The sequence below is a fragment of the Antrostomus carolinensis genome, unplaced genomic scaffold, assembly GCF_000700745.2.
Source record: "Antrostomus carolinensis isolate BGI_N321 unplaced genomic scaffold, ASM70074v2 scaffold8298, whole genome shotgun sequence".
NCBI classification, from domain to species: Eukaryota; Metazoa; Chordata; class Aves; order Caprimulgiformes; family Caprimulgidae; genus Antrostomus; species Antrostomus carolinensis.
This window is the reverse complement of record NW_010334999.1, coordinates 832-10,767: the sequence shown is the minus strand read 5'-3', so window position 1 is coordinate 10,767 and position 9,936 is coordinate 832. Positions and strand designations below refer to the sequence as shown.

At 43.1% G+C, this 9,936-nt stretch overlaps 1 protein-coding gene across 1 annotated transcript in view; it reads left to right on the top strand.

The window, feature by feature from the left end:
• Positions 1-9,633, top strand: part of CLCN1 (chloride voltage-gated channel 1) — a gene marked incomplete at its 3' end in the record, with an annotated part of 40,810 nt that extends 31,177 nt beyond the window's left edge. The window contains exons 14-22 of the mRNA XM_029086589.1: positions 2,382-2,451; positions 4,038-4,148; positions 4,236-4,488; positions 5,227-5,360; positions 5,865-6,091; positions 6,213-6,318; positions 8,006-8,088; positions 8,828-8,866; positions 9,529-9,633. Coding sequence (XP_028942422.1) covers positions 2,382-2,451; positions 4,038-4,148; positions 4,236-4,488; positions 5,227-5,360; positions 5,865-6,091; positions 6,213-6,318; positions 8,006-8,088; positions 8,828-8,866; positions 9,529-9,633 — 1,128 coding nt within the window. The remainder of the gene's footprint in view (positions 1-2,381; positions 2,452-4,037; positions 4,149-4,235; positions 4,489-5,226; positions 5,361-5,864; positions 6,092-6,212; positions 6,319-8,005; positions 8,089-8,827; positions 8,867-9,528) is intronic.
• Between the last annotated feature and the right edge of the window lie 303 nt (positions 9,634-9,936).

The following is a 9,936-nucleotide window of genomic DNA, read 5'->3' as shown; positions in this document are numbered from 1 at the left end:
TGACCTTCAGTACCCACTCTGTAGTAGTTGGTAGGGAGGACTACCAGAAATCAGGAGATTTCTCAAGTTCCAGAAAAATAAGTAATTGAGTAAAAAGCTCTCAGATAATTTATATTTGGTATAAACAAAGTCTGATACAGTTTACTTTGTATTCCTGACTACAAATAGGAGACAAATAAGAATATGTAAGCACAACCTATACTTGTGTGAGGCTCAAGGATTTGTTAGCAGTACCATAACTTGATTGAGAAATTCAGCTGAGAACAGTTTTGCTCACTTCTCAGAAAGCAACAGTGGATTAAATGTTCTGAGCTGACATGGTCTGTGGAAGTTGAAACTGTTCAGCCTCTGAAACGATCAGCTGGGAAACTGATACATGACAGAGCAAGAAGAGATTTAAAAGAAGAAAACACTATATTCCAGTGTTCAAAATACAAGTAGCAAGAAAGAAGTTTTCCTAAGAGGGGAAAAAAAAAATAAAAGGCTAAAAATATCATAGAAATGGTGATTTTTTGTTGTTGTTGTTGCAAAGGAGCAGAAGAGCTGAGGCCACCTTGCAATATCAGTTGAACATTTCAGTAGGTCAGGAATGGATGTCAATGATTGATTGACACAGCTGATTCCACCTAAAGTAAAACACTATCGAGTTTCTGACAAGCAGTTAAAGGTTCTGCTTCTATGATAATTCTGATTATGGTGTACTAAGCAAATAAGGTCTCATTTAATAAAAGAGGGATGGACTACATGATGCATCTATCCTGAGTCCATCTGTTCTCCTTCAGAAGAGCTGTATCCTCAGACACAAGTTTTATTGGCCTTGTCCCATTAAGTAAAGGCTTTCGCAGTTCACTAGATAACTGCTCCAAGCATTTTATTTTCTTCTGGCTATATTCAGAGTTGGGATAGACCACATAAAAAAGAAACTGCTGTTTCAACTATGAGCAAAGAGTTCACCTGATTCTCCACTGCACTATAGTCTGTTCTCAGCCATATTTGGCCTGGTTTGATACTGCAAAGACAGAGCTTAGTTAGCAGTACTCCACTTCTGAAGCTTATTGGTCTCTGCAGCCAGCCAGGAACTTCTCCTCTGGAATATTCAATGGCTTATGGAAGGAAGAGCAACAGCCAGTATCAAATTGATGGTCCAATCCATCCTCACAGCATGTTCTTCTGCCATGGGCTGAGAAATGCTGTTCTGCTGGCTCTTTGTTACCTTTGAAGAGGGCTTTCCTAAATGGCAGACTACATCTTGGCTTAATTTTCCCTTTTATGCCAACCATCCTATGGGAGTTACAGTGGAAAAGCTGTCTTCAGTGGATTTCCTCTCACCAAACTGACTGTCTACAGATCAGTACCTCATCTGTCTACAGCTACAACATCTGCAGAGGCATCACCTTCTCAAAGGTGGACCTTGAACAGGAAGGATTTGCCCACTCTGAGGAGAATATGGTCCTGAAATACCTGAAAGTGTTGCTCTTGATGTGTTGGACCATGGTTGTCTCTTTCCTATGGATGATTCTGCTGCAGCGAGGGACATCTTGGCAGTACACAGCTCTTGAAACAGCAGCATTTTCCATGTTTTCCTCAACTGTGGCAATTTCTTGTCATATTGCCTGAGAAAATCTGAGCATATTTGCCTCTGAGGTGTTTGTAAGATTAGGCTGTTGTCTCCAGAAGTCTATATGTGCCAGGCTAAGTCAGCATTTGAATTGGTCTTAGCAGTACTAGGATGAGTTTGATCATTTTGCCTAACATAGTGATAGGACAAGAGGCACCAGCCACAAGCTAGAATAAAGAAAACTTATGACAGTTGGAATGCAGGAAAAATTTCTCCTCTGAGTGTGGGTCAGCAGTGGCACAAATGCCCAGGAAAAGCTGGGGGATCTCCACCCTTCAAGATGTTCAGAACTCACCTGGATAAGGCCCTGAGCAAGCTGATCTAATTTAGGAATTAGCCTTTCTGGGAGCAGGGAGTGGAGGGAGAGACCTACAGAGTTCCCTTCGCACTGAAGTCTTTCTGAGTCTGTGAAATTTTGACAACCCTGTTCTATGAAAAGGTAAGCTGCTTGGAGCAGTAGGAAATCTCAACTTCTGAGGTCCAAGGCGAAGGGCTTCTCATGTTCATCCAACCCCTTGATGATTCACCTTCCCTGCTACCACAGCAGACTCCCCAGAGGTCCTCTGCATCAGTGTTGTTGTGGTGTCAGAGTCCCTCCAGCTCCCCTTCACACCCCACTGCCCCTTTACTTTCACTTTTGCACTGAGCAGCCAGATTCCTCAGAACGTGTCCCCTCTCAGAGTCACAGGCTGGGCAGCAGAGTGGGGTTACAGGAAATGCTATTGCTGCTCAGTAACAACCGCACCCTCTGCCTCTGTTCTAGTTCTGGATGTCTGTCATTGCTACCACGATGCCAATTCCCTGTGGAGGCTTCATGCCTGTTTTTGTTCTAGGTGAGTTTCAATTTTGTGTTGTGGCATACAGGTCTGACAGGTGGCGAGGATAAGAGACATTGTGTACGTACCCAGTAGGTTTCTTCCAGTGGATGAGGAGTCATCACTTGATGTCTATGACAAGCTCAGTTAACTGTCCATATACCAGCCTCTGAGTCTCTGCTTTTGTCATTTGCCCATTCCCCCAAATCCAAATGCTGAGGAGGAAATCCCCGTCCCGTTACAAATGGAAGCCACACTGTGGGGAGGCATGCTACGCCATGGCCTTCTAATTTCCCTGCCTCTTCACCTACAGAGAAACTTTCAACCTACAATTAGTAGTAGTTGCTCCTTTACGCCCTGAAGGTCAACTAGAAGAGATAACCTCAAAACTAGTACCTGCAATGTAATCCACTAGTTATTAATTTCTTCTGACTGAAATATGGTAACATGGGAGTTTATTGGTTTTTAACTCATCTTAATTCCAAGACCAAAAAATAAAAAGAATATGATGCTAATGTTAAGAAAGAGAGGCTATAACAGATTAAAGTACACAAGCTCATGAAGTTCAGCATTAATTACCCACAGCTCTTAAACGAAATGCTGTGTGCTAAGGACCTCTCGGTTCTGGCAGGCAGCAGCTGAACAAGAGTCAGTAGCATGTTACTGCAGTGATGAAGGCTAACCACAAACACGACTATATTAGGAAAAGCCTAGCCAGCAAGGCAAAGAAATTGGTTATTTCTTTGCATTTAGTATTTTGGACACAAATCTGGAATATTGTGCCATCTTGTGTCCATGGATACAAGAGATTTTTGACAAAGTGGAATGAGTCCAGTGGAGGACACTGAGGCTGTTGGGGAGCTGGAGCACAAAACGAACAAGGACAGCCTGAAGAAGTCGGGCTTGTTCAGCCTGCAGAAGAGAAGGCCAAGAGGGGATCTAACTGTGGCCTTCACAACCTAATGCAGCAGGGGATAGAGGATGGAAAGACTCCTCTTAGAGACAGACAGTAAATAGGAGGTAAAGGCACAAGTTGCAACAGGGGAAATTCTGATGGTGCATAAGAAAACAAATGTTTCCAAGGTGCTCAGAAAGGCCGGAGAATCTCCATACTTGCAGACTTTTAAAGCTTGTCTGGACAAGGCCCTGAGTGACTAGATCTCACTTTGAAATTAACCCTGTTGTGAGCAGGGGTCAGAACAAGACCTCCAAAAGTCCCTTCCCACCTGACCTCTTCTGTAAGCTGAGATTCTAGGGTTGGACATTCATCGAATGAGTGTCTGAAGGGCCTCAACTGTGATCTGGACTGACATTGTACATAGTCTCAAAACATTTCCTCCTACCAAGGAATCACAAATGCCGCCGTGCCTGGTGTGAATGAGGGGTCAACTGTATTTACCTATCTTAGTACCTTTTTGTCCTCCTAGAGTCTAACTTCTGTATTTTGTAACTGAGAACTACTCTTTAGTCCCTAGTGTCATTTTAATGTAGGTTTTGATTTTGTTTCTGTTCAAAAACACTCAAGGGGTTGCCCAGACAGCTGCCCAGCATGGAGTAGGTATTCCTTAGATGTTAATTCCATAATTGTCAGTGGTATTTTCCAGGTGCTGCATTTGGGCGTCTTATTGGGGAAATCATGGCATCACTTTTTCCCAATGGGATCCTCTTTGATGGTATTCTTTATCAAATCTTACCTGGAGGGTATGCTGTCATTGGTGAGTTTCCATGTATTTCTTTTTCTTCTCCTGGTCCCATCCCCATGACATTTCTGGTTGACATGACATGCTGTTTCTGTATGACAGTCTTCTCTCCCTATTCCTTTTCCACCCTGCCTGGGAAAGGTGCAGCAGCTCTGACAGGAGCAGTCAGCCACACTGTCTCCACCGCTGTGATCTGTTTCGAGCTGACAGGTCAGATCTCTCACATCCTCCCCATGATGGTGGCTGTTATTCTTGCCAACATGGTGGCCCAGAGTCTGCAGCCCAGCCTCTATGACAGCATCATCCAGGTGAAGAAGTTGCCCTACCTGCCAGACCTTGGCTGGAATCACATAAGGTACAGCAGTAAAAGAGAGGAGGAGGTGGGGAGTTGCAAAGAAATAAAGAAGAAGAGGATGATATAGGAGAATAAAAGATCATGAAAAGGGGACAGTACTAAAAAAAAAAAATTAAAAAGCAGAATAGGCCTGGAGCAAGAAAAAACAAGTGGTAGAGTAGAATTAGGGTTCATACACAGAAATGGAGAAACATCCTCTTCTTTTTTTCACTGAAAGCACAGGTTTGAATAAACTGCAACATTACTGATTTTGTATTAATATTACCAAATTGCTTCAGTTTAAAAATCTAAAAATGAAGTGTTTTATTTTTCATTTTTTTCTGAATTCAGTGGCGTTTGTATTTTTTTCTCCAGTAAATGTTTGAAATACAATTTTATTTTGATATTTTTCCAAAAACAAAATCCAGTTATTCATATACATTTCTCCCTCTCTCTAGTATATATAATATACATAGGTATGTATATTTAAAAACCCTAAATGTATACGTATATGTATATATATGTATGTATTTTTATGGTGAGAGGTAATGGAGAGGACTACAACTGTAATGGAAATCCAGATAATGTGTGTTGATCCTGTTGGAAAGTCCTCACTGGTTACTCTCACAGAAGATTATTTAGCAACTGTATGGAGAACACTTTTTAAAGAAGTGGTCATTTATATATTTCTTTAAGGAACTTAAGTGTGAGACATTTTTAATATGCTAACTCTTCACCTTATTGTCCCTAAATTCACAGCAAATACAATATCTTTGTTGAGGATATTATGGTCCAAGATGTGAAATTTGTCTCCTCCAACTGTAAATATCGAGACTTACAAACTCTACTCCAAAGCACCACTGTTAAGACTTTGCCTTTGGTGGACTCACCAGGTAAGCAATGTGGAGAAATTCCTGAAGACTGTCTCAGCTTAAAGAGCCAAAGAAACTGGCTTTCAAATTACATGCTGTGAAGGAGGCAGTGTGACCGACTACATTAAAATAAATAAATCCCCAAAATCTTCTGCTACGGATGATGTATGACAGAAGGCTGTTTCAGCTGGTCAGACAGGTAAGCTGGAGGGTGGGCAGTGAAGCAGATAGAGCAGGTGAGGGACATGTGGGGGAAGTTTGTGAACTAAACTGTGACAACAGGGAGGGATCTTCCACCAGTAAAAAGCTGATGTGGTGCTGAGGAGTGGCACAACTCAAGGATGGTGACCTTCCCACAGCCCCACGGTGCATTAGCAGCAACTAGCAGGGCTAGTCAATGACTCCCGTGCAGCTCTAGCTAGTGCCAGTCCAAGCACTTTTAAGAGGTTGGAGGGAGGAAGAGGCAGTGTGTGGCAGGGGACATTCAAAACCTTCCAGTGGCTTAATGACTTCTTTGTTATGCAGAGACCATGATCCTTCTGGGGTCTGTAGAGCGATCTGAACTGCAGGCTCTCCTCCAGAGACATATAAGCCCAGAACGGCGACGGCTCCTCAACAGAGAAAAGCAGCAGAAGCTGTCTGAAGCACCCTACGATGGGCACAGCAAGGGTCCATGGGCAACCCTGCCAAAGCTGAAGCATGAATCTTTTGCTTATGTTGATGAGGATGAGGATACAGAGGAGAAGGGAGAGGTGAGGGAGAGGAGTGGAGAGACTGGAACACAGAGACTGCTTAAGAAGCAGTAATGCATTTGGAGAGGCTGAGAAAGAAATGACAGAGGGTGGACCTCATTTTCTCTCCTTTCCATTACAGCTGTCTCAGTCTCCAAGTCCCACTCCCAGTTACCCAGAGGAGCCCAATGGCCCGACCAATCCTCTTAAGCAAATGCCTGATACTTCGGAGCCACAGCAGCTCACAGGTATGGTAACTTCTGTCATGCTTCAGCCACATCTTAGCCAGCCCGTGGAAGCTTTCATGCTAACTGTGTGTACGTGCCTGTGCAAGGTGCTGATTACCCAGAGACTGAGAGAAGGAGCTTTCTCTGCTGTTCCGCTATTAAAGGTACTTTGTTAATGCACCTCAACATCAGTGTAACGTACCTGGAAATATCTTCTGTTTGTGATCCCTCAGTGAGCATGGCAAATGTAGGCCCACTCGGGCTGCTCTCCCTGTCAGTGCTCCCCACTCCATCCTTTGCAATAACATCTTGCCAGACATTTTCTGGAGAATCTGCATGGAAGTGTCCCACCTCTTGCCTCCTCCAACCCATGACTGAATTTCCCTGGGAAAAGCAGCCTGTGACCTAAACATCTGTACTTGTTTTTTTCGTAGCTTAGGGCTGTTGCTCAGTCATCTCCAAAACTGAGCAGCTCCTCCCTCAGACACAAATCTCTTGGTTTCAGTTACATTAATATGATGGACAAGTATTGATGGTTTGTGCTCTTTGTCTGCCACCCTGGCCTGTATTAGCTTTGCTTCCAAGACTGTACTCATAGCTCATTTCTGATTGCTACATCATATATATTTGATGCAGGATGGTGCTTTTTGTTTGTGTGTGTGTGTGTGTGTGTGTGTGTGTGTGTCTTGAAATATGCAGAGAGTGAGTAAGCACAAAGGTGTAGCCCAATCTTGAAAATAAATATGGAGAATAGGGCTCTGGCTCGTGCTTTTAGGTACCCAAAGGTCAGCATGTAATATAGCATATAGCACATTCTGGTTCCTTAGAACCACTCATGTATGACTAAACCTCTAAGGCACAGGAAAATTCACTTTATGCTTTCAGTAGGATGATGGGACAACCATCCACCTTCCTTACCAAATCAGAAAAAGAATCACATCAAAACAAGGATAGTGTGTAAGAGATTTTATGCTAAACTAGTACTGAGTGATCCAGGAGTGACAATAGGAAGTGGAGCAGAGGTGACTTCACCACACTTGCCCTCCCATAATTTTTTCAGTTTGGCTCACAACTATCATTGTTTCTGACCACCCTTCCTCCACAGCCTTGTTCACTTCACAACAGCACCAAACCTCCTCTTTGCTAATGCCTGATTGTCCAGCCTAGGAGAATAATTCTGCAGCCTTTTCCATTCCCACCATTACACTGCTGGCTCAACCCATGGACTCTTCAGCCCTTTGTACCTGTCACATTCAGGCTGTTAATATGTTTTGTCTTTGAACTAATTTCCAAATTCTTACCTACCCTTTCCATACTCATCCTCCAAACCATATTCTCTTTGTGGACTGCAGAAATCTCTAGTCACAGCAGTTTATCCCTTGTATCAGATTGTTTGCTGTGTTAGGAGTCTTGCTTCTGTTTTGTTTATTTTTTTTTCTTCAGGGACACTGATCTATTAATGTTATCTGCAAAGGCTCCCTCTCCTTGAGGAAAAGATATTGCATGGCAATATTTATTCTGGCATATCCCAGCTACTATCTTACAAATTGAATGCTAGATTGTAACTGGCTCAGTCCTGCCATATACCATCTACTATGTCCCTCATATTATTTTCCAGTCTGCCTTGGGCAAGGAGATGGGCATGGGGCTTTGTATTGTCTCTCACTCATTCTTGTCTCTCATCTGTGTGTTTGTTTTCATCCTGCAGGCAATTTCAGGAGTTTGAGGCAACTGATCCAGCAATTCTTGTGCCATTACAGCCGTCCACTTGAAACAGAGAGTGCCATCCAGGTTAGGGATACAGAAAGCCTAGAAGTACTCTGAAGAGGGAAGGGAATTCAATGGAAATATAAACTACTACTCAGAGCCATTCAGCATTTGGCCAAAACATGGATACACTTATAGACCTGAACTCTGACAGCATCAGTGGGGAACTGTCTAGAAGGAGAAAGGGTGTGATTACTGTAAAGGAGTGTGCATCTTCCTAAAGAGCCATCTGTGCTCAGGTGTTAAGGCTGCCATCACGACTGAGCGTGGGCATCCTTTTCTCAGTGAATAACTTGATGCTATTTTGGCTAACTGGAATAAAGTGCAGTTCTATTCCATTTGGCAAACAGTTTTGACCAGATAAAAATGAGAAAATGCTTTTGCCTTGTGCCATGTTAGATGCCCTTGTGTATCTGACACATCTGCACAGGGTTGGTGGATATCATACAGAGCCTATGGGAGACCCATCCACTGTAGGGCACTGGTTGGACTCCATGTGGGATATCTGAGAGCATCTAAAGTGGTACTAGATGACTGTGCTTAGGCATCTGAATTGCTCCACCTTCTCTGGCAAGGGGAGCACAGAGTACATCTTATAATGTATATAATGTAGGAGTATAAAGAAAATCTAACCACTCAGTAGTATACTATTTGGAACAAAAAGGGGACTGCATGGGTTGAGGAGGCTGTGTAAATTTTTCCTTTCTGTACTCTGTAAAACTACGGGTTCTTTGTCTGTCCTGAACAGTGTTTTCTTCTACAGGAGCCAGTGGAAGTTGTTGACACAATGAGGCCAGAAGAGGTAAGACTGGGTGCAGAAAGGGAGTGAGGTTAATTGAGTGCTTCTTTTATCCATTTCCTATCAATCATTTGCAATTCTTTCTGAATTCCAACAACTTCAGTGACTGGCACATAAAGCCATAGTTAAAGACATTTTCTTCTTAGAGTTGCACAGGAGACAAGTCTCACCCAGTAAGAGAAGAGATTGTTCTGCTAGATGTGCTGAGTAAGGCTCTGAGTAATATGATGTAGCTTTGAAGTCAGCCCTGCTGTGAGCAGGATCTTGGACTAGAGACCTCCACAGGTCCTCTATCACCTAAATTATTCTGTGGGGTTATGTTGTTCCTTCATATTTTTACACTAAGTAACTATTATCTTACAATGACAGAGGGAAGGTGCACTCAGAAAGGAAAGCTAAAATGTTCACTCTCTCTTTAAGCAGCAAGGAGCAAAACTTCACCTTCTCAGAAAACCTCTGAGGTACTGGAATTGCTCTGTTTCCATAGGAACTTGACATCTGGCAAGAAAGGGATGGGAAACCTGAGGGGTGTGATATAATGGGCAAGATGAACGATCTACATAGGAAGCAAGAAACATTAACAGGAGAATGGGACTAGTTTGGGTACACAAGGCGGCAACACTGCTGATTACTGTAAGAGTGATTCCTCTTCTTTCCTGTGTCAGATAGATGCTTGGGAACAGGAGGAGCTAAACAAGAATGTGTGCTTTGACAACTGCCGCATAGACCCTTCCCCTTTCCAACTGGTGGAGAGAACTTCCCTGCACAAGGTGGGTGCAGATGTCTCTCTGAGGCATACACTGTTTTTTCTTCACCCTATCTAACATCACAAGTCTAGCCTATGACTTATTTCTTCTCTTTGTCTTCACCTACAACTACTATTACCAGCTACTTCCACATGCAGCTACAGAAGTCAGTTTGTTCCTATAACCTTCTGTGTTACCCCCCATCTCCTGGAAAATGAAAGGTTACATGATAAGAATCACAGAATGCTAGGAACTGGAAGGGACCTCAAAAAATCATCTAGTCAAATCCCCCTGCCAGAGCAGGAACCTAAATGAGATCACACAGGA